The 25,100-nt window shown below is 43.2% G+C and overlaps 1 protein-coding gene across 1 annotated transcript in view; it reads right to left on the bottom strand.

Moving 5' to 3' along the window:
* The window catches only part of LOC135519245 (TBC1 domain family member 8-like), a 28,331-nt gene extending 4,315 nt beyond the window's left edge, over nucleotides 1-24,016 (bottom strand). The window contains exons 1-11 of the mRNA XM_064944364.1: nucleotides 23,643-24,016; nucleotides 21,200-21,310; nucleotides 20,940-21,058; nucleotides 20,515-20,743; nucleotides 20,162-20,402; nucleotides 13,129-13,336; nucleotides 12,445-12,630; nucleotides 12,139-12,291; nucleotides 3,098-3,248; nucleotides 849-1,063; nucleotides 618-735 (exon numbers count right to left, since the gene is read on the bottom strand). Coding sequence (XP_064800436.1) covers nucleotides 618-735; nucleotides 849-1,063; nucleotides 3,098-3,248; nucleotides 12,139-12,291; nucleotides 12,445-12,630; nucleotides 13,129-13,336; nucleotides 20,162-20,402; nucleotides 20,515-20,743; nucleotides 20,940-21,058; nucleotides 21,200-21,310; nucleotides 23,643-23,769 — 1,858 coding nt within the window. The 5' untranslated portion in view covers nucleotides 23,770-24,016. The remainder of the gene's footprint in view (nucleotides 1-617; nucleotides 736-848; nucleotides 1,064-3,097; nucleotides 3,249-12,138; nucleotides 12,292-12,444; nucleotides 12,631-13,128; nucleotides 13,337-20,161; nucleotides 20,403-20,514; nucleotides 20,744-20,939; nucleotides 21,059-21,199; nucleotides 21,311-23,642) is intronic.
* Between the last annotated feature and the right edge of the window lie 1,084 nt (nucleotides 24,017-25,100).

Consider the following 25,100-nt stretch of genomic DNA (forward strand, 5'->3'; position numbering starts at 1 on the left):
TAAAACATATTTTGTATCCCATCGAAGGAAATGGGTTTTGTTCTCATGGAAATACTATGGGTGCATACTCATGATGTATACTCATTATGAAATATCCCAGATAAGTTATATTTTAAAGACTACTTGAGCCAGGAAGTTGCCTGGAGATTAACAATCTATTTTCTAAGGAGAATAAGTAAACAACTGCCCTTTCAAAGCAGAACAGGCCAGACACTCATTCAGACAGAACAGTTAAAGGAAGAGGAAATTACTTTGAACGCATTTCATATGCGCCATAAATAAATAGCAACACAAAGCAGAGGAAATTAGCTTGTGTTTCAGCACACGCTTCAAATGGCTAAAGAAAGCCTTTGGATATTGTTGGCACCAATGGCAGTTGGGGCAGAAAAACAGCCCTGACAGAATAAACATGCCACAAGGAAACCACATTCAAATCACCTAAACACCAGAACAGCTCTACAGGAAAATGCATGTGTACTAATAGTCTCTCTGCTGTGTCTTTGATAGTACTTCTCTAATGTACAATACTAGCTGAAGTAAATAAACCATCGCTGTAGTAAAAGTACTGTAGTAGCAGTCGCAGTGGTAAACCTATACAGGTCAGTTTGACATCTCACCTATAACTCTGCGGTTGAAGTAGTCAGGTAGCATTCTCTCACACACAGCCACTAGCAGTGAGAAGGCCTCCTCCTCTTTAGTGTACAGCAGCAGCACAGATGCCAGGATATTCATTGACTAAAAAGACAGACAGGCAGACAGTCAGTTATATTGTCTGTAACTGTATGGTTATGGAAACTGGACACACTATACAGTTGACTGTACACATGTGCACATGGTGGGTACCTTACCTGGCAGTAGCCAATCTTGGGGTTGCGGTGGGCATATGCGGTGAGGACACGGCGCAACGCGGCAATGCCTTTGACGTTCTGGAAGGCGGGGTGGTCTGGCAGAGAGCGGTGCAGGTCTCTCTCGATCTCCTCCGTGGCCAGACTGCTTTGCCCCATAGACTCTGTCACCAGCCCCGAGTAGTAGCCTGGGTGGGATGCCAACTCTGATGAGGCATCTGCGTTTCCAGGGGGAAAGGTATCAGTGTTACACAGCAACAGCATATAACTACATACTTGAAGGCCTGGTCAAACAACATCCCCTTTCCCTTTAGTTTTGATCTAAAAGGAATGGATAAATCACCTTTCCGGTTCTTTCAGATCAACACCAAAAAGGTAGATATTACTTTGGGATTACGCAAGACTTTAGTTCTGGGTTAACCGAGATGACTTTGGGACAAGGCTTGTTTTTTAAAAACTAGCTCTTTCCCTTTGTTGACTCCCCCTCTAGGATGTGAAAGGATGCTTTCAGATCATTGAGAGGGAGTAAACATGGACCTAGGATAGTTTGATATGGGGCCAAATAAAACAGTCTGTTCAGTTCTATCCCAGTGAGTGGTGAAGCCACAATCGGTTGCCTGTCTGTTTCTGGTGCAGTGTGTGCAGGGTGCTCACAGGCCTAATTGCTTGTTTCCATTGGAGATGTGGTCACAAGTTATTTGTATGCCCACTAAATCCTGCTGCTCTGGATTCCATATTACATGCCATTTGATGCTAACAGTTATGGCAAAGTAGGGTCCCAGAGAATGGACTCTACAATGTTCTAAAAAAGGGAACTGCTTGCCTGGTAAAAGCCACTCCACAAACTTTAAGATAAAATGGCACATACTAGAATTGCTAGGTATGGTACAGTACACAGGAAAGGAACGGAAAGTAGGCAGTAGAACAGAACAGCACTCTCTCTCTCTCCCTCCTTTGGGGATATACAAATATCTACCCTAACCATAACTCTACCATTAAATATACACTATATATACAAAAGTAAGTGGACACCCCTTCAAATGAGTGGATTTGACTATTTCAGCCACATCTGTTGCTGACAGGTGTTTACAATTGAGCACACCGCCATGCAATCTCCATAGACAAACAGTGGCAGTAGAATGAGCTTACTCAGTGACTTTTAACGTGGCACTGTCATAGGATGCCACCTTTCCAACAAGTCAGTTTGTCAAATTTCTGCCCTGCTAGAGCTGCCCCGGTCAACTGTAAGTGCTGTTATTGTGAAGTGGAAATGTCTCGGAGCAAAAATGGCTCAGCCGCGAAGTGGTAGGCCACACAAGCTCACAGAACGGGACCGCCAAGTGCTTAAGCGTGTAAAAATTGCTTGTCAACAGTAGCAACACTCACTACCGAGTTCCAAAATGCCTCTGGAAGCAATGTCAGCATAAGACCTGTTCGTCGGGAGCTTCATGAAAAGGGTTTCCATGGCCGAGCAGCCGCACACAAGCCTAAGAACATCATGCACAATGCCAAGCGTTGGCTGGAGTGTTGTAAAGCTTGCTGCCTATGGACTCTGGAGCAGTGGAAACGCGTTCTCTGGAGTGATGAATCACGCTTCACAGTCTGGCAGTCCGATGGACGAATCTGGGTTTGGTGAATGCCAGGATGACACTACCTAACCGAATGCATATTGCCAACTGTAAAGTTTGGTGGAGGAGGAATAATGGGGCTGCTTTTCATGGCTCCTTTAGTTCCAGTGAAGAGAAATCTTAACGTTACAGCATACAATGACATTCTAGACAATTCTGTGAATACAGATTTGTGGCAACAGTTTGGTGAAGGCCCTTTCGTTTTCAGCATGACAATGCCCTCAAGCACAAAGCAAGGTCCATACAAAAATGGCTTGTCAAGATCGGTGTTGAAGAACTTGACTTGCCTGCACAGAGCCCTGACTTCAACCCCATTTAACACCTTTGGGATGAATTGGAATGCCGACTGCCAGCCAGGCCTAATCACCCAACATCAGTGCCCGACCTCAATAATGCTTATGGCTGAATGGAATCAAGTCTCCGCAGCAATGTTCCAATATCTAGTGGAAAGCCTTCCCAGAATAGTGGAGGCTGTTATAGCAGCAAAGGGGTGGACCAACTTATTAATGCCCATGATTTTGGAATGAGATGTTCAACGAGCAAGTGTCCTAATACTTTTGGTCATGTAGTGTATGTGGCCTGTTGATATAGTAGCCAATAACCTCAGACTCCTCCGTCCCTCACCAGAGAAGGTCATCCATAGCTCTCCCCGTAGCGACTCTGGTATCCCCATGGCAACCAGCTTCTGGATCTTCTCTGTGCGGAACATGTGGACACCTCGACCGTACTCCGGGAAGTGGTCCTCCCATAGACGCTCTTTCACCTGCTCCATGGTCTACAGGACACACACATAACCTTCAGCAAATTTAATATAGTACTGTAAGCACATTCTTAGCACTATTAACCACAATAGCCGTGGCCTGTATTAGGAGGTCAAGTTACCCAGGATGCCAGCCAGGGGGAGAACAGGGATCAATATGTGTAAATAATAAAAGAGATGTACAGAGTCACAACTTCATCCCAGACCTGCCACATTATCACATTTAGCATAACCTGGTTTCCAGTCTGTTTCTGATTTGTTCTACTACATTTTTGGTATGACAACAACAAAGGAGTTGCTTTGTCGTTCTTGAATTACGTTGGCATTAGTTTTTTATGTATGCGGGTACATCTTCCCATCCTAAATCTACGAATATGGTAGCTTAATGACTTTAAATAATTTTGTGCGACCATTAGGAGTAGTAACATGAATCATGGTAACACCAATGAGACAATTTAGGTAAATTAGTATTTTATGAAATTAATGCCACAAAAGTTCCTCAATTCTTTAAAAATAATTTACTCAACCGATATGATTCATCATTTTGCTCACAATGTTATTTACCTTAATTTAAATTGACTAACACCAATACACTTTGGAACAAATAAATCAATCATGTACACTGTTTAGCAGTGTTATATGTGTTACATGTTATATGTGCAACCAGAGGGAAAAACATTCTAGATCACCTTTCCTCCACACACATAATTCTATCCTCCTGATTCCTGCTTACAAGCAAAAATTTAAGCAGGAAGCACCAGTGACTCAATCTATAAAAAAGTGGTCAGATGAAACAGATGCTAAACTATAAAATTGTTTTACTAGCACAGACTGGAATATGTTCCGGGATTCTTCCGATGGCATTGAGGAGTACACCACATCAGTCACTGGCTTCATCAATAAGTGCATCGAGGACGTCGTCCCCACAGTGACTGTACGTACAGTTGAAGTCGGAAGTTTACATACACTTAGTTTAGAGTCATTAAAACTTGTTTTAAACCACTCAACAAATGTCTTGTTAACAAACTAGATTTTTGGCAAGTCGGTTAGGACATCTAATTTGTGCAATGACACAAATAATTTTTCCAACAATTGTTTACAGACAGATTATTTAACTTATAATTCCCTGTATCACAATTCCAGTGGGTCAAAAGTTTACATACACTAAATTGACTGTCGCTTTAGAAGCTTCTGATAGGCAAATTGAAATAATTTGAGTATACTGGAGGTGTACCTGTGGATGTATTTCAAGGCCTACCTTCAAACTCAGTGCCTCTTTGCTTGACATCATGGGAAAATCAAAATAAATCAGCCAAGGCCTCTGAAAAAAAAATCTCAGAAAAAGAATTGTAGACCTCCACAGGTCTGGTTCATCGTTGGGAGCAATTTCCAAATGCCTGAAGGTACCACGTTCATCTGTACAAACGATAGTACGCAAATATAAACACGATGGAACCATGCAGCCGTTATACCGCTCTCTGTCTACTAGAGATGGACGTACTTTGGTGCGAAAAGTGCAAATCAATCCCAGAACAGTAAAAGGCCTTGTGAACGTACCAAGCCTCCCCAGCTTCTCCTTCACCCAAATCCAGACAGCAGATGTTCTGAAAGAGCTGCAAAACCTGGACCTGTACAAATCAGCTGGGCTAGACAACCTGGACCCTCTCTTTCTAAAACTATCTGCCGCCATTGTTGCAACCCCTATTACCAGCCTGTTCAACCTCTCTTTCATATCGTCCGAGATCCCTAAAGATTGGAAAGCTGCCGCGGTCATGCCCCTCTTCAAAGGGGGTGACAACCTAGACCCAAACTGTTACAGACCTATATCCATCCTGCCCTGCCTATCTAAAGTCTTCGAAAGCCAAGTTAATAAACATTGTGGGATTTGATAATTTCAAATCCCACAATTCTCCGTTGTGCAATTCGGCTTCCGAGCCGGTCACGGGTGCACCTCAGCCACGCTCAAGGTACTAAATGATATCATAACCGCCATCGATAAAAGACAGTACTGTGCAGCCGTCTTTATCGACCTGGCCATGGCTTTTGACTCTGTCAATCACCGTATCCTTATCGGCAGACTCAATAGCCTTGGTTTTTCTAATGACTGCATCGCCTGGTTCACCAACTACTTTGCAGACTGAGTTCAGTGTGTCAAATCGGAGGGCATGTTGTCCGGACCTCTGGCAGTCTCTATGGGGGTACCACAGGGTTCAATTCTAGGGCCGACTCTTTTCTCTGTATATATCAATGATGTCGCTCTTGCTGCGGGCGATTCCCTGATCTACCTCTACGCAGACGACACCATTTTGTATACTTCTGGCCCTTCCTTGGACACTGTACTAACTAGCCTCCAATCTAGCTTCAATGCCATACAACACTCCCTCCGTGGCCTCCAACTGCTCTTAAAAGCTAGTAAAACCAAATGCATGCTTTTCAACCGTTCGCTGCCCGCACCCGCCCGCCCGACTAGCATCACCACCCTGGACGGTTCCGACCTAGAATATGTGGACAACTATAAATACCTAGGGTGTCTGGCTAGACTGTAAACTCTCCTTCCAGACTCATATTAAACATCTCCAATCAAAAATCAAATATAGAATCGGCTTTCTATTTCGCAGCAAAGCCTCCTTCACTCATGCCGCCAAACTTACCCTAGTAAAACTGACTATCCTACCGATCCTCGACTTCGGCGATGTCATCTACAAAATAGCTTCCAACACTCTACTCAGCAAACTGGATACAGTCTATCACAGTGCCATTTGTTTTGTTAACAAATCACCTTATACCACCCACCACTGCGACCTGTATGCTCTAGTCGGCTGGCCCTCGCTACATATTCGTCGCCAGAACCACTGGCTCCAGGTCATCTATAAGTCTATGCTAGGTAAAGCTCCGCCTTATCTCAGTTCCCTGGTCACGATAACAACACCCACCCATAGCACACATTCCAGCAGGTATATCTCACTGATCATCCCCAAAGCCAACACCTCATTTGGCCGCCTCTCCTTCTAGTTCTCTGCTGCCAGTGACTGGAACGAATTGCAAAAATCGCTGAAGTTGGAGACTTTTATTTCCCTTACCAACTTTAAACATAAACTATCTGAGCAGCTAACCGATCGCTGCAGCTGTACATAGTCCATCTGTAAATAGCCCCCCAATCGTTCTACCTCATCCCCATACTGTTTTTATTTGATTTACTTTTCTGCTCTTTTGCACACCAGTATCTCTACTTGCACATCATCATCTGCTCATTTATCACTCCAGTGTTAATCTGCTAAATTGTAACTATTCTCTCCTATGGCCTATTATTGCCTATCTCCTCATGCCTTTTGCACACACTGTATATAGACTATATTTTTTCTACTGTGTCATTGATTTGTTTATTGTGTTATTGGCATGTTTATTGTTTACTCCATGTGTAACTCTGTGTTGTGGTCTGTGTCACACTGCTTTGCTTTATCTTGGCCAGGTAGCAGTTGCAAATGAGAACTTGTTCTCAACAAGCCTACCTGGTTAAATAAAGGTGAAATTAAAAAAATTAACTGGTGGGAACAGGTACAAAAGTATCTATAGCCAATGTAAAACGAGGCCTATATTGACATAACCTGAAAGGCCGCTCAGCAAGGAAGAAGCCACGGCTCCAAAACTGCCATAAAAAAGCCAGACTACGGTTTGTAACTGCACATGGGGACAAAGGTCATACTTTTTGGAGAAATGTCCTCTGGTCTGATGAAACTGTTTGGCAATAATAACCATTGTTATGTTTGAAGGAAAAAGGGGGAGGCTTGCAAGCCGAAGAACACCATCCCAACCATGAAGCACGGGGTGGCAGCATCATGTTGTGGGTGTGCTTCGCTGCAGGAGGGACTGGTGCACTTCACAAAATAGATGGCATCATAAGGCTGGAAAATGATGTGGATATTTTGAAGCAACATCTCAAGACACCAGTCAGAAAGTTAAAGCTTGGTCACAAATGGTCTTCCAAATGGACAATGACCCCAAGCATACTTCCATAGTTGTGGCAAAATGGCTTAAGGACAACAAAGTCAAGGAATTGGAGTGGCCATCACAAAGCCCTGACCTTAATCCTATAGAACATTTGTGGGCAGAACTGAAAAAGCGTGTGCGAGCAAGGAGGCCAACAAACCTGACTCAGTTACACCAACTCTGTCAGGAGGAATGGGCAAAAATTCACCCAACTTATTGTGGGAAGCTTTTGGAAGGCTACTTGAAATGCTTGACCCAAGTTAAACAATTTAAAGGCAATGCTACCAAATACTAATTGAGTGTATGTACATTTCTGACTCACCCTGAATGTGATGAAAGAAATAAAAGCTGAAGTGAATAATTCTCTCCACAATTATTCTGACATTTCACATTCTTAAAATAAGTGGTGATCCTAACTTTTTTTATTTTACTAGGCAACTCAGTTAAGAACAAACTCTTATTTTCAATGACATTCTAGGAACAGTGGGTTAACTGCTTTGTTCAGGGAGAGACCTTGTCAGCTCTGGGATTTGATCTTGCAACCTTCCGGTTACTAGTCCAACGCTCTAACCATAAGGCTACCTGCTGTCCCGACCTAAGACAGGGAATTTTTACTAGGATTACATGTCAGGAATTGTGAAAACCTGAGTTTAAATGTATTTGGCTAAGGTGTACGTAAACCTCCCACTTCAACTGTACATACCCCAACCAGAAGCCATGGATTACAGGCAACATTCAAACAGAGCTAAAGGGGAGAGCTGCCGCTTCCAAGGAGAGGGACTCTAACCCGGAAGCTTATAAGAAATCCCGCTATGTCCTCCGACGAACCATCAAACAGGCAAAGTGTCAATACAGGACTAAATCGAATCGTACTACACCGGCTCCGATGCTCGTCGGATGTGTCAGGGCTTGCAAACTATTACAGCCTACAAAGAGAAGCACAGCCGAGAGCTGCCCAGTGACATGAGCCTACCAGACAAGCTAAATAACTTTTATGCTCGCTTTGAGGCAAATAACACTGAAACATGCATGAAAGCACCAGCTGGTCCGGATGACTGTGTGATCACGCTTTCCGTAGCCGATGTGTGTAAGACCTTTAAACAGGTCAACATTCACAAGGCCGCAGGGCCAGAAAGATTACCAGGACGTGTACTACGAGCATGCGCTGACAAACTGGCAAGTGTCTTCACTGACATTTTCAACCTCTCCCTGTCTGAGTCTGTAATACCAACATGTTTCAAGCAGAGCACCATAGTCCCTGTGCCCAAGAACACTAAGGTGACCTGCCTAAATGACTACCGACCCGTAGCACTCACGTCTGTAGCCATGAAATGCTTTGAAAGGTTGGTCATGGCTCACATTAACACCATTATCCCAGAAACCCTAGACCCACTCCAATTTGCATACTGCACCAACAGATCCACAGATGATGCAATCTCTATTGCACTCCACACTGCTCTTTCACACCTGGATAAAAGGAACACTTGCGTGAGAATGCTATTCATTGACTATAGCTCAGCGTTCAACACCATAAGCTAAGGACCCTGGGACTAAACACCTCCCTCTGCAACTGGATCCTGGACTTCCTGACGTGCCGCCCCCAGGTGGTAAGGGTAGGTAACAACACATCCGCCACGCTGATCCTCAACACGGGGGCCCCTCAGGGGTGCGTGCTCATTCCCCTCCTGTACTCCCTGTTCACTCATGACTGCATGGCCAGGCACGACTCCAACACCATCATTAAGTTTGCTGATGACAACAGCGGTAGGCCTGATCACTAGCAACAATGAGACAGCCTATAGGGAGGAGGTCAGAGACCTGACCGTGTGGTGCAAGGACAACAACCTCACCCTCAACGTGACCAAGACAAGGCAGATGATTGTGGACTACAGGAAAAGGATGACCGAGCACGCCCCCATTGTCATCGACGGGGCTGTAGTGGAGCAAGTTCAGAGCTTCAAGTTCCTTGGAGTCCACATCACCAACAAACTAACATGGTCCACGCACACCAAGACAGTCGTGAAGAGGGCACAACAAAATCTATTCCCCCTCAGGAGACTGAAAAGATTAAAAATGGGTTCTCTGATCCTCGAAGGTTTTTACAGCTGCACCATCGAGAGCATCCTGACAGGTTGCATAACCCTACCAGGCAGGGTCAGAGGAAGGCCCTAAAAATTGTCAAAGACTCCAGCCACTCTAGCCATAGACTGTTCTCTCTGCTACCGCACGGCAAGCGGTACCGGAGCGCCAAGTCTAGGTCCAAGAGACTTCTAACTAGCTTCTACCCCCAAGCCATAAGACTCCTGAATAGCTAATCAAATAGCTAACCAGACTATTTGCATTGCCTGCCCCCCCCCCCAAGTCTACGCTGCTGCTACTCTCTGTTAATATCTATGCATAGTCACTATAATAACTCTACCTACATGTACAGTTGTGGCCAAAAGTCTTGAGAATGACACAAATATTAATTTTCACAAAGTCTGCTGCCTCCGTTTGTATGATGGCAATTTGCATATACTCCAGAATGTTATGAAGAGTGATCAGATGAATTGCAATTAATTGCAAAGTCCCTCTTTGCCATGCAAATGAACTGAATCCCCAAAAAACATTTCCACTGCATTTCAGCCCTGCCACAAAAGGACCAACTGACATCATGTCATTGATTCTCTCGTTAACACAGGTGTGAGTGTTGACGAGGACAAGGCTAGAGATCACTCTGTCATGCTGATTGAGTTCGAATAACAGACTGGAAGCTTCAAAATGAGGGTGGTGCTTGGAATCATTGTTCTTCCTCTGTCAAACATGGTAACCTGCAAGGAAACGCGTACCGTCATCATTGCTTTGCACAAAAAGGGCTTCACAGGCAAGGATATTGCTGCCAGTAAGATTACACCTAAATCAACCATTTATTGGATCATCAACAACTTCAAGGATGTGTGTTCAATTGTTGTGAAGAAGGCTTCAGGGCGCCCAAGAAAGTCCAGCAAGCGCCAGGACCATCTCCTAAAGTTGATTCAGCTGCGGGATCGGGGCACCAGCAGTACAGAGCTTGCTCAGGAATGGCAGCAGGCAGGTGTGAGTGCATCTGCACGCACAGTGAGGCGAAGACTTTTGGAGGATATCCTGGTGTCAAGAAGGAAAGCAAAGAAGCCACTTCTCTCCAGGAAAAACATCAGGGACAGACTGATATTCTACAAAAGGTACAGGGATTGGACTGCTGAGGACTGGGGTAAAGTCATTTTCTCTGATGAATCCCCTTTCAGATTGTTTGGGGCATCCGGAAAAAAGCTTGTCCGGAGAAGACAAGGTGAGCGCTACCATCAGTCCTGTGTCATGACAACAGTAAAGCATCCTGAGACCATTCATGTGTGGGGTTGCTTCTCAGCCAAGGGAGTGGTACCAACACATCCTCCGAGAGCAACTTCTCCCAAACATCCAGGAACAGTTTGGTGACAAACAATGCCTTTTCCAGTATGATGGAGCACCTTGCCATAAGGAAAAAGTGATAACTAAGTGTCTCGGGGAACAGAATATTGATATTTTGGGTCCATGGCCAGGAAACTCCCCAGACCTGAATCCCATTGAGAACTTGTGGTCAATCCTCAAGAGGCGGGTGGACAAATAAAAAACCCAAAATTCTGACAAACTCCAAGCATTGATTACGCAAGAATGGGCTGCCATCAGTCAGGATGTGGCCCAGAAGTTAATTGACAGCATGCCAGGGCGGATTGCAGAGGTCTTGAAAAAGAAGGGTCAACACTGGATATATTGACTCTTTGCATCAACTTCATGTAATTGTAAATAAAATCCTTTGATACTTATGAAATGCTTGTAATTATACTTCAGTATACCATAGTAACATCTGACAAAAATATCTAATGACACTGAAGCAGCAAACTTTGAAAATGTATATTTGTGTCATTCTCAAAACTTTTGGCCACGACTGTACATATTACCTCGACACCGGTGCCCCTACACATTGACACATTGACTCTGTACCGGTACTCCCTGTCTATAGCCCAGCTACTGTTATTTACTGCTGTTCTTTAATTATTTAAATAGCAGCAGTAAATAAGGCGGTAACACCAATGACAAACTGAGTGACACACATTATACTGGTAAAAATAGGGTATTTTAATAGCCTTATTTGTTTTTGTTGATCTATACAATATATTAAATACTTTTGTTCACTGTCTAGGATTCAAAATAGTAGATATCTCTAAATCCCCAAAACATTTCACTATACCTCTCTCGACATATCACCAGTGGGACAAGCCAATTTGCTTGCCTCCAGTAGTTTTTTACAATGAATACAAATACATGTTTTGCAGTATAAAGGACTTACATATGCCCTTAAATAACAGTCAAATAAATATAAAATTTATTTGTAATGTTTTTGTAATTTTAAAGTGTTTTTACATGGTGCCAAAATCAAGTGACAGCATTTACCACCGGAATCCAAGAATCACCCTATTTCAACTAGAAACTGGAAACCAAGCTAAACCTTAAACCAGTCCTAATTCACAATGCTAAACATCAAGCCTATGTAACAGTATAACTTTAGACCGTCCCCTCGCCCATACCCGGGCGCAAACCAGGGACCCTCTGCACACATCAACAGTCACCCACGAAGCATCGTTACCCATCACTCCACAAAAGCCGCGGCCCTTGCAGAGCAAGTGGAACCACTACTTCAAGGTCACAGAGCAAGTGACGTCACCGATTGAAACGCGCACCATCGCTAACTAAGCTAGCCGTTTCACATCCGTTACACCTAGACTGAAAACACATTGGCCAATGTAGTCCTGATATGGCTGCAGCCACCATTATTATGGTATCTGCTATCTAAACACCATAATAATAGAGGCCCTATTCATATCAGGGCTACAGCCTATGGTGCGCCAGTTTCCATACTCACAGCCGTGCTGTTGTTGGGGTCAGGTTGAGAGTGATGGTAGCATGCCATCAGAGCCTCTGTGTTCACTGTTTGACGTAGTGCTCTCTCCTCGATATCCTCCCCGTCACAGTACATGGTGTCATAGCAGAAGGTGTAGTAGGGAGACGAGGAGGTCTGGAGCAGCCAAACACCAGAATTAGTCAAATATACACAATTAATATGCAGCAATTCTGCTTTGTGGACTAGGCCTGTTGGGCATCACCATGAGATGTGATGTGTGTAATTGACAACAGACATTTAGCAGTTAGTAGTGTTGCTGTAGCATACCAGAGATTTCTTGCTGCGGAACATGGAGTGTTTCCACTGGAGGGCTCTGAGGCGTGATGTCAGGCCGTCCACCAGGCTGTCTCTGTCCTGCAGCTCGATCAGCTGGAAGGCTTTCTTACTCCTCACGCTGACGATCACTGGGTTCGGCAGCAGGCTGGTGCTCTCCGCCTTCTCTATGGAGATCACCTGAGAATAAAACAGGAGGAGACAGGGGTCAAAGGTGAACAGCCAAAGAAATAACTGTAGCGCTATTTACTTGTAAAACAGTAATAACACAGTAATAAACTATGAATAGCTTTTATGTATAGCAGAGCCATACATACATTTATATATAGCTTCATGTATGACTGACTGGTATATAATGTAGATAACCATGGTAAAGCTAAAGGTGTAAACTCTAACACTTCCAACAACACTGTGTAAACAGCAGTAGCCACATTCCACCTGCGTTACACTTTAACCAGCAGAGAAGCAGGGTCAACATAGTATGTAGCCAAAATACACCACCCCTCCAAAATACACTACCTCTAGCACAAAATACACTGCAGTATACTGATAAAGGCTCTCCTCTGGGAAGGCTGGATTAACCTTAAGAGCTAAACTAGGGGAACTTGTGAGGGATTTTTGTGTGAGACCTTTCTCTAAATCAAATAGGGAGGCACTGCAATATGGTACAATGGGTACCTCTGAGAGAGGGATAAGCAGGCTGCAGTGGCCCTCCTCTCGACTGGCGAAGCATAGGTAGCTGTCGGTGGTGAAGAGTGTTCCTGTCGTGTGACAGCGAGCATGGGGCGTCCACACTGAACACAGCGCCACCTCCTGAAGACGTTCGCCCCGTGGTAGCCGAAATAGAGCCAGGACATACGTCCTTAACGCCTGCTCCTCCAGAACCCTGAGGGGGAAGAGTTAGAGGGACACTCAGAAAGAGATACTTAGCTGGCAGTGGGGAAACAGATACAGTGAAACGTTCTGTTGCAAATGAGTGACAGCTAGGAATTCAACCTCCAGGATAGAGAGAAGGAGAGCGTAAATGATAGATTGTGGGTGAATCCTCAAGGCCTTGTTGCCTTTAGTGACATAGACATTTCTGACTGAGAGAGTCAGGACCACTTGAATGGTAATTCCACCAATTTTCAATCTCATATTCATTATCTCCAGCAAAATACAAGTGTCTACATATGTGGAAATGGCGTATTTCTACATTTACTTCTACTCAATGACATAATCAAAAGTTTAACCATTTAAAAAACATTGATTTTCAAACACTATGAGATTCACGGTGACGTGGGGAGCAGGAAAATACCCTCCTTATGGCTAGAAACTCATTGCAGGTTTCTTTACTTTTAATCGTACCCTGGTGGTTTAGGACCTTTTGTTCTTATCTTTTTAACCAATGATTATAGAAACGCGTTTTCAAATCAAATCTTATTTGTCACATGTGCCGAATACAACAGGTGCAGCCCTTACCAATTGGAGACTTCTGAGTGGCGCAGCGGTCTAAGGCATTGCATTGCAGTGCTTGAGGCATCACTACAGATCCAGGTTCAACCCCAGGCTTATCGGCAGACTCAGTAGCCTCGGTTTTTCTGATGACTGCCTTGCCTGGTTCACCAACTACTTTGCAGAAAGAGTTAAGTGTGTCATATCGGAGGGCATGCTGTCCGGTCCTCTGGCAGTCTCTATGGGGGTGCCACAGGGTTCAATTCTCGGGCCGACTCTTTTCTCTGTATATATCAATGATGTTGCTCTTGCTGCGGGCGATTCCCTGATCCACCTCTACGCAGACGACACCATTCTGTATACTTCCGGCCCGGCCCGTCCTTGGACACTGTGCTATCTAACCTCCAAACGAGCTTCAATGCCATACAACACTCCTTCCGTGGCCTCCAACTGCTCTTAAACGGTAGTAAAACCAAATGCATGCTTTTCAACTGTTCGCTGCCCGCACCCGCACGCCCGACTAGCATCACCACCCTGGATGGTTCCGACCTTGAATATGTGGACATCTATAAGTACCTAGGTGTCTGGCTAGACTGTAAACTCTCCTTCCAGACTCATATCAAACATCTCCAATAGAAAATCAAATCTAGAGTCGGCTTTCTATTCCGCAACAAAGCCTCCTTCACTCATGCCGCCAACCTTACCCTAGTAAAACTGACTATCCTACCGATCCTCGACTTCGCCGATGTCATCTACAAAATAGCTTCCAACACTCTACTCAGCAAACTGGATGCAGTTTATCACAGTGCCATCCGTTTTGTCACTAAAGCACCTTATACCACCCACCACTGCGACCTGTATGCTCTAGTCGGCTGGCCCTCGCTACATATTCGTCGCCAGACCCACTGGCTCCAGGTCATCTACAAGTCCATGCTAGGTAAAGCTCCACCTTATCTCAGTTCACTGGTCACGATGGCAACACCCACCCGTAGCACGCGCTCCAGCAGGTGTATCTCACTGATCATCCCTAAAGCCAACACCTCATTTGGCCGCCTTTCGTTCCAGTTCTCTGCTGCCTGTGACTGGAACGAATTGCAAAAATCGCTGAAGTTGGAGACTTTTATCTCCCTCACCAACTTCATACATCTGCTATCTGAGCAGCTAACCGATCGCTGCAGCTGTACATAGTCTATCGGTAAATAGCCCACCCAATTTTACCTACCTCATCCCCATACTGTTTTTATTTATTTACTTTTCTGCTCTTTTGCACACCAATATCTCTACCTGTACATGACCATCTGATAATTTATCACTCGAGTGTTAATCTGCAAAATTGTAATTATTCGCCTACCTCCTCATGCCTTTTTGCACACAATGTATATAGACTCTCTTTTTTCTACTGTGTTATTGACTTGTTAATTGTTTACTCCATGTGTAACTCTGTGTTGTCTGTTCACACTGCTATGCTTTTTCTTGGCCAGGTCGCAGTTGCAAATGAGAACTTGTTCTCAACTAGCCTACCTAGTTAAATAAAGGTGAAAAAAAGGCTGTATCACATCCGGCCGTGACCGGGGGTCCCATAGGGTGGCACACAATTGGCCCAGCGTCATCCGGGTTAGGGGAGGGTTTGGCTAGGGGGGGCTTTACATGGCTCATCGTGTTCTAGTGACGCCTTGTGGCGGGCCGGGCGCCTGCAGGCTGATTTCGATCGTCAGTTGAATGGTGTTTCCTCCGACACATTGGTGCAGCTGGCTTCCAGGTTAAGTGAGCGGGTGTTAAGGAGAGCAGTTTAGCGAGTCCTGTTTCCGTGGATGCATGACTCGATCTTCGTCGCTCCCAAGCCCATTTGGGAGTTGCAGCAATGAGACAAGATCGTAACTGGATCACAATTGGATATTTCGAAAATGGTGGAGAAATAGGTGGACCAAAAAATATAATAATAATAATTTACTAATTAAACTAAATGAAAAATAGTAACACAATAAATTAACAATAACAAGGATATTTACAAGGGGTACCAGTACTGAGTCAATGTGCAGGGGTAGGGGTAGTCGAGGTAATTGAACACACAGTACCGATCAAAAATGTTTTAGAACACCTACTCACACAAGGATTTTTCTTTATTTTGACTATTTTCTACATTGCATAATAATAGTGAAGACATCAAACTATGAAATAACACGTGTCACACCCTGATCTGTTTCAACTGTCTTTGTGATTTGTCTCCACCTCCCTCCAGGTGTCGCCCATCTTCCCCATTATCCCCTGTGTATTTATACCTGTGTTCTCTGTTTGTCTGTTGCCAGTTTGTCTTGCTTTTTCCAGTCTCTCTTTTCTCACCCTCCTGGTTTTGACCCTTGCCTGTCCTGACTCTGAGCCCACCTACCTGACCACTATGCCTGCCACTGACCCTGAGACTGCCTGCCGACCTGTCCCTTTGCCCCCCTCTGGATCACCGACCTCTGCCTTACCCTGAGCCTGCCTGCCATCCGGTACTGTTGCTCCACATCTGGTTTACTGAACCCTGCCTGCCTTGACCTGTCTATCACCTGCCCCTGTTAAAATATGTTTATTTGACGTGGTCTGCATCTGGGTCTTACCTTCATACCTGATAATATGGAATCATGTAGTTACCAATTATTTATTTTTTAACAAATCTAAATATATTTTACATTTGGGATTCTTCAAAGTAGCCACCCATTGCATTTATGACAGCTTTGCACACTCTTGGCATTCTCTCAACCAGCTTCACCTGGAATCCTTTTCCAGTCTTGAAGAAGTTCCCACATATGCTGAGCTCTTGTTGGCTGCTTTTCCATCACTCTGTGGTCAGACTCATCCCAAATCATCTCAATTTGGTTGAGGTTGGGGGATTGTGGAGGCCAGGTCATCTGATGCAGCACTCCATCACTCTCATTCTTGGTCAAATAGCCCTTACACAACCTGGAGGTGTGTTGGGTCATTTTCCTGTTGAAAAACAAATGATAGTCCTACTAAGTGCAAAGCAGATCGGATGGCGTATCGCTGCAGAATGCTGTGGTAGCCACAGTGGTTAAGTGTGCTTTGAATTCTAAATGAATCACAGAGTGCCACCAGTAAAGCATCCCCACAACATAACGCCTCCTCATCCATGCTTTACGATGGGAAATACACATGCAGAGATCATCCGTTCACCCACACCGCGTCTCACAAAGACACGGCAGTTGGAACCAAAAATCTCAAATTTGGACTCCAGACCAAAGGACAAATTTCCACCAGTCTAATGTCCATTGGTCATGTTTCTTGGCCCAAGCAAATCCCTTCTTCCAATTGGTGTCCATTAGTAGGGGGTTTCTTTGTAGCAATTCGACCATTAGGGCCTGATTCACACAGTCTCCTGTGAACAGTTGATGTTGAGATGAGTCTGTTACTTGAACTCTGTGAAGCATTTATTTGGGCTGCAATTTCTGAGGCGTGTAACTCTAATGAAGTTATCCTCTGCAGCAGAGGTAACTCTGGGTCTTCCTTTCCTGTGATGGTCCTCATGAGAGCCAGTTGCATCATAGCGCTTGATGGCCTTTGCAACTGCGTTTGAAGAAACTTTCAAAGTTCTTGAAATGTTCCATATTGACTGACCTTCATGTCTGAAAGTGATGATGGACTGTAGTTTTTCTTTGCTTATTTGAGCTGTTCTTGCCATTATATGGACTTGGTATTTTACCAAATAGGGCTATCTTCTGTATACCCCCTAAAGATGGAAAGAAATTCCACAAATTAACTTTTAAGAAGGCACACCTGTTAATTGAATTGCATTCCAGGTGACTACCTCATTAAGCTGGTTGAGAGAATGCCAAGAGTGTGCAAAGCTGTCATCAAAGAAAAGGGTGGCTATTTGAAGAATCTCAAATATAAAATATATTTTGATTTATTTAACACATTTTTGGTTATTACATGATCCATATGTGTTATTTCATAGTTTTGATGTCTTCACTATTATTCTACAATGTAGAAAATAGTCAAATAAAGAAAACCCTTGAATGAGTAGGTGTTCTAAAACTTTTGACCAGTAGTGTACATGTAGGTAGGGATAAAGTGACTGCATATATAATAAACAGAGAGTAGCAGCAGCGTATGTGAAAGATTGTGAATGTATATCTGCAGTGGTGGAAAAAGTACCCAACTGTTATACTTAAGTAAAAATACCTTAATAGAAAATGACTCAAGTAAAAGCAAAATTATTCTTGAGTATGAGTCTAAAAGTATTTGTTTTAAAATATACTTAAGTATTAAAAGTAAAAGTATAAATAATTGAAATTTTCTGATGTTAAAAACCCTGATGACACTATTTTCTTGTTTTTTTTCATTTAGGGAAAGCCAGGGGCACACTTCAACATTCAGACATAATTTAAAAAATGAAGCAGGTGTGTTTAGTGAGTCCACCAGACCAGAGGCAGTAGAGATGACCAGGGATGTTTGGTTGATAAGTGCTTGAATTTCACAATTTTCCTGTCCTGCTGTAAGGTTCTGCTTTTCTTTTCTTAGTTAACCTTGTGTTCTTTTTCTTGTGTTCTTGAACATAGCCCTGTTTCTTTAGTGTTCTGGAACGTAGCCCTGTCTTTCATTTTTGGTCATTGATTTCACCTGCGTTTGTTTCTCACTAGCTCCTTATTTAGTTCTTTCTGTTTGTATGGTTGTGAGGTATTGTTTGTTTTTGACTGCCTACCTGTGTTTGACCATTACCTGCCTGTGACCACGATTCCTGCCTTCTGCGAAGGCTTACTAAACATCTGCCGCACTCTGCGTGTGAATCTACACCTTTTTCTACCTGAGGATTCATTACACCTGCTAAGCATTCAAAATTTAACGAGTACTTTCAGGTGTCAAGGAAAATGTATGGAGTAAAAAGTACAATATTTTCTTAAGGAATGTAGTGAAGTAAAAGTAGTTAAAAATATAAATAGTACAGGTACCCCCCCAAAAAGACTTAAGTAGTACTTTAAAGTATTTTTACGTGAGTAGTTTACACTACTGTATGTGTGTGTGTTGGAATGTCAGTGTAGTATGTGTGAGTGTGTGGCTAGAGTTCAGTGAGTGTACCTCAAGCCTATGCAAGAGAAAAATTAGAAAGAAGTAATGTAGACACTGTTTTGGTGCTGGAGATAATGAATACGAGGTTAAAAAGAGTTGCTCTTGAAATAATCCACATGTACCCACAGACAATTAGATAAAAGGCAGACTATTTTGGTCACTACAATTTAAGTCAGGCAATTTTTCACTTCCTGTTATGGTATTGTGATGAGGAATTTACATAAAGTCACTAGTTTGAATGATGGGGAGGGACAAAAAGATCACTCATTTGAGAAGGGTTGAATGTGAGGAAGTTACCAAATTAATTATTAAACAGTCTGTTACACCCATAGAGAGAGAACTAAATGCTCTAGCCGAGCTCAAGTACAATGTTTACCAACGCAAGCTGTCATTTTACACACAAAACCTGAATCTGAAAATGTTATGGTGAATGTACTACAGGTGGAACTTAGACACACACATACGTACACACACATGTACACACACATGTACACACACGTACACATACACACACACACACACACACACACAGAACTAAGACTGAACGAAGAACAGGGGTGTATTTATGAGCTACCTCTCCAAGCGAAGGTATAATTTCCCACAGGATAGAGCTGAAGTGCCTTCCAGTCACACTGAGAAAAACACTGATTTATAACATATGGTGCTGTGCTGTGTCGTGGAACGCGGCCCATCAATCACTACACAACTGTTCTGAGACCAGCCGGAACCCAATACACAGGCAGTGGAAGGAAGGAACGTTGTAAAAAACATGTATTTTCCCATAGACTAATACGATACACTGTATTCCTGTTATGGCTGAAACACCTAGGGACAAAGTCTAGGTATTTACAAGTCTTTATGAGCTCATCAAACATGACTGAACGTCCCTCTCGGCTCAAACGAAGATCAGTTGTACTATGATGCTATGGTTATACAAAGGATGGTCGGAAACTAAAGGGAAGTAAATCAGTTAAGATATGAGGGGTTTTCAGGAAGCGCTTGATGAGGTCTCTTTTGACCAAAACAGATAAGAATGAGAACCGTATTAAATTACTGTTTATCAAACTGATTAATCAGGCAAGCAACTGTTCTAATCCTCTCAGATGATGTGAATCTGAACAAAGTGAATGATACAACCACACAAAATCCCCTGCCCTCCTTTACACTACAATACGATACAACTTTAACTTTTTCTGCGTTGCCTACTGACCTCTTGGTGATGTTGGAGGACTGCTGGAGGACTCGGTCCAGCTCCAGGCCTTCACTGTCCAGCAGGCGTCGCAGGGCGATGTCAGCCAGCTGACCAATGACCCCAAATGCCTCATCCAGGCTCAGGAACATGGAGAAGTCCAACTGGCACCGCCGCGTCATCACACGCACCATGTCCGCCATGAGACTCGTAGAGACCCGCTCCAGCCTCGTCACCTCCGCCCACGGGATCACAAACTTCACTGAGGGAGAGAGAAGCGGTCAAACATTAAACGTTCACAACCAGTTCACAACCTGTAATACTGGGGGCTATTCTGTGTGCTATTGAAAGGAAGAGCATTTAAGGGGACTGACCTTCCTTTCCCAACAGGAAGGAGTAGAAGGCCATGTGGTTGATGCTGAGGTAGAGCCAGCCCTGCCGGGGGACCCGCCCCTTCCAGCAGCAGCAGGAGTAGGTGGTGACCAGCTTCTCTGAGGAGGGCAGGCCGAAACATAGCTCAAACTTCAGCAGCGCATCCCGGAACTTCTCAGGCTCCACCTCCTGAGCCGCCTGCCTCCCCCTTACCTCCTCCGCTATCAGACCCTGGAGGAGGAGGAGAAATAAATGAGAGAAAGAGAAAATAAAAGGAGAGCAAGAGACACAAATAGAAAAGAAAGTCAGGAGGAGAGAGATCAACAGTTGAGATTAGGTTGAATACTGTGATTTTCGATAGTAGGCTTACAAAGTATTTACAGTGTACCACAGGTCTATAGTAGGTCTTATTCTAATACTACAGTACCTTGACTTTCCCTTTTACAAAACTGGCGACATCCTCCTTGTTCTCAAACACTGAGAGAGAGTGGAGTAGGTTCTGGACCAGCCAGTCCCAATGTCTGTTCATCTCTCCGACAGCAGCACCTGTATAACAACACACACACATACAACACCCATCAGAGAGATAGATACACAGAGAGAGAAAGAGAGAGAGCTAGAGAGAGACAGACAAATATGAGAATCAGAGAGATAGAAAGCAAAGGAGAGAAATGTCAGAGAGCTTACCACAAGCTATTGTCCAGCTGACCTGTGACCCAGGCATCTGTAGTAGGATACGGAACGGTGTGACCCGGGCATTGGAGTCCAGCACTGAGTCCAGAGCTCCCACCAGAAGACCTGGACAGACCAGAGCAGTCAGACACAGAAAGAGACCAGAAAATACTGAGAAATACCATCTGACAACACATACATGTCAATGAGCTCATTGACATATGGGAGAGAGATGCCACATTATACCAACCCATATAAACTGAAATCACATTTTCAAAGGATAAGACAATTGTATTAAGCTCATAAGGCATTAATAAGATATACTCTAACATACATAACCAATGGTTAGCATTAGTGGAATGACTTTTGAACAGCAGGAAGTTTACAGATTGTGCCTTTAAGCAGATGGGACACAAAGGTACCTATTACACATAACGCCAGAAGGCTAAAGTCATTACCATGTCTATCACAGACCAAGACATTCCACAGTGAGGTGCCAAGCAGAAGAAGATTGGCACTGGATAGGACATAAACTGGTACAACTTACGGTCACTAACAGTCTCATAATGGCCACATTATGTGAGAGCAAAACATAGGCTTACAAGCTATTGAGAGACTCAACACAAGTATTGCTGTTCTCTGTTTGTCACTATATTGGTCCACTAGAACCAATGACTAATGGTATTGGATTGGAGACCCCCCCATATCCTCCACATATGAAGCCCCAAAGCCATGGTCTAAAAAATACAAACTTAATACAGAGCCCCTAACATCCCATCCAATATGGATGACAGTGACACCCCAGTTGACGTTCAAGAGAAACTGCACTACTCTACCCCAAGCTTTCAATTTCCATCCATACCTAACTAATTTGTACCTATTAGGCATTGCGAAGGCTACATTAACCCTGGAACCAGCATTTAGGGAGAACTTACACATCCAGTCATCCCCACCAGTCATCAGCCTAATGGAACCAGATTGGCTCACGAATACCCTGGGGTAACAGAGCCTACACTCATCATCATAGTATCTCTTTAACTCCACTGCTATTCATGGTCATGCTTTCGCACTGAGGCCAAAGGCACCAAACACTAGTCCCTCTTGTCTAGTTTTAATTCTGGGGTTTCTTTGCCATTTTCAACAGAATGGAGCATTTAAGGAGCGCTAGTAAAAACAGTCCTAATAGCAACACATTACATCCCTCAACTACAATACAAAATCAAGTTAGCAAGAACAGCCTGTTAATGATTTGGCCAATCAAATGTGTAATAAGCACACAGCAGGCAAGACAAGGCTTACTACGTTCAATAGGCTACAGTCTAGTCTGTATGAGATCACTATCTAGTGTTTGGCATTCTCACTCCCGCCCAACCGCCCGCCACAAAAGAGGAGAGGGACGGAAGACAAACTGAACTCCTGACAAATAACCCTCTCCTAGAGCACTGCCCATTCCAGACCACACCACATCTATAAGCTCTGCCCATCTACCGCTCTGAACCATGACACTCTGGCAACACAAACTTATTTGTCACCAAACCGCTTACATTGTAAGTCCCAACTTAAACTACTGTAAATCATGTATTGTGTTCTGCTTATATAGTTCACTGAGTTTGTATGGCTGTGGACAATGGACATGTAGAGTGTGCTCAGATGTAGAGAGAAAATAAACCCTATATATATATATATATATAAATAACTAAAAATTCCCTTGTAGCAAAGTGCTCTTTGTGAAATAGGAAGCAGAAGATACTTTAGCTAGTGACACAAAATTATAGAGGTTGCTGATGTTTTTATGTTCTATCTTAATCGAATCATAGATTTCTTCTTCCAATTTATATTGTACTTGTTATTCTCTTCATATAACAAAACATACTATGGTGTGGTTTAGTAAGAAGAGCCAACCCCAATACAGCTAGGGCTTTGTCTTAACTTTCACCATGGTGACAAACAAATACTGTAAATCATAACCAATTGCCGGGCCGTTTTTATATTGTTCCTTTTATGAGATGTCTACTCTCTATCCTCCTGTCCTTGATGTGTTCAGTTAAGTATGAAAGTCCCAATGATGATTAAACAAAAAAAGACCAGGTGGCACCTTATCAAATTTCATCATCAGACAAACACTGTATCGAACTTAAAGAAATCAAGGAAGACCTGAAACAAAATAAATGTCTAAATACAATATGCAAAAAAGTTGCCTGTTATTGCTTGCTCCAAGGTGTTGACGACACCGAATATGGAGAAAACACTTGTTTCCCAAGTAATGCTGTGTAAAAATCCTGAGCCTATTTAAAGTGATACATTGTTGCCCCGATTATGGCAAATTGCAAAATTGTTTATAAATTATTTGTTACTGTGTTGCAAGTGTATTCCGTAGACTGGTGTATCCATATAGGCTGCCAAAGCTGCTGAAATCAGACGACAGACAGTGAGATGAAGATGGGAGGGGGCGTATTACCTGTAAATTTCCCCCCTGTGTCCCCATGCCCTCTTCTGCGCTGCAAAAGGAAGAATTCGTTAGATTTTTCGGTAACCCAAAGCTTCAATGCATTTTTCAGCAAAACTTCCTCCGGATTCAACCACATGCTTTCAAAACAATAGATTTACAAAGAGAATGGACGAAAACAAAACAAAGCCGATTTTAGTTTTTGTTGTGCTATTGATAGAATGCACACTTCTTCAGCAGTTCCACGCGTCGGAGAAAATTAGGTGATTTCAGAATCATCCATGACTGATCTCAAGCGCTGTCCGAGATAGCAGGCGCCTTGTGCTCATATTTTCTCTCACACCGGTTGCAACTGTAGCCTACACAGCGAGCGTCTTATTTCCGCATTTAACCCAACCTTTCCTTCCCAACATCCTTCCCATAGTTCCGGCGAAAGCGAGGAAGTTTAATTTCACCGTCCCTTTGCTTTGTGAATAGTTATTATGCAGTAGTAGCCTATTCATTGAACACCATACAAAACTAAATATAATTGGATTGTAAACACATTGTTTGCCCATAGTAAAGGGGTTTAGTCAGGTGCCATATGCTGTCTGATGTGTGCAAAAAATACGTCAGAAGATGATGTACAGTACCTATTATATCAATGCTGTATTATGCTTACAATGACAGAATATTTGTCATAGTCTTTGATCATACCACATATTAATTTAATGACATCAATGCCATATCGGTGACATGGTCACTTTGCAACATGCATGCTTGACATGTAATCAACAAATAACAAATACAGGATTTCATTATGATGTCTGTTTTAAACTATGGTTGATTTGATTAGAATAAACACACGAGGTCAGAGTTGTCAAAGGCCCTATCATAAAATACTTTATTCAAATCAAATGTTATTTGTCACATGCTTTGTAAACAACAGGTGTAGAGTTACACTGAAATTATCATATTTTAGAGCAGCAATCTTATTGAGTTTCACAAGATCAAGACTGACATAAAGATTTATAACCATACCCATAATAAAGGTTTTGAAAATATATTTACACTGTAGAAAATGTACCTAAGTATATGATTCATAAATGCGTTGTCTATACTTGCTATAGTCATCATAACTACATTGAAAATAAACAAATACAGTATATCATATTGAAGCACATTTACACACCAAAAAACAGGCCAACAACTTTCAGAGATGTTTGGACCTCTATACAACCCCCATAAATCTATGGTCAACACAGACACTGACAGCACAGCAGTGTGATTTTCAGGTGCAGCTGTTGTCTCAATCAGATGCCACACATGGAATGGAGTACAGCTTTCCCACTCCTAATATAGACATACAGGACCTAAACCGGATATTGGTGCAACCTTTATTATTGTCCCTTGAATGTCTTGCCCTAGCCAGGTTTATGATAATAATACATATAAAACATGTGATAGAATAGATTTGTCCTCAGAAAATAA

Source organism: Oncorhynchus masou, chromosome 29 (assembly GCF_036934945.1).
Source record: "Oncorhynchus masou masou isolate Uvic2021 chromosome 29, UVic_Omas_1.1, whole genome shotgun sequence".
NCBI lineage: Eukaryota > Metazoa > Chordata > Actinopteri > Salmoniformes > Salmonidae > Oncorhynchus > Oncorhynchus masou.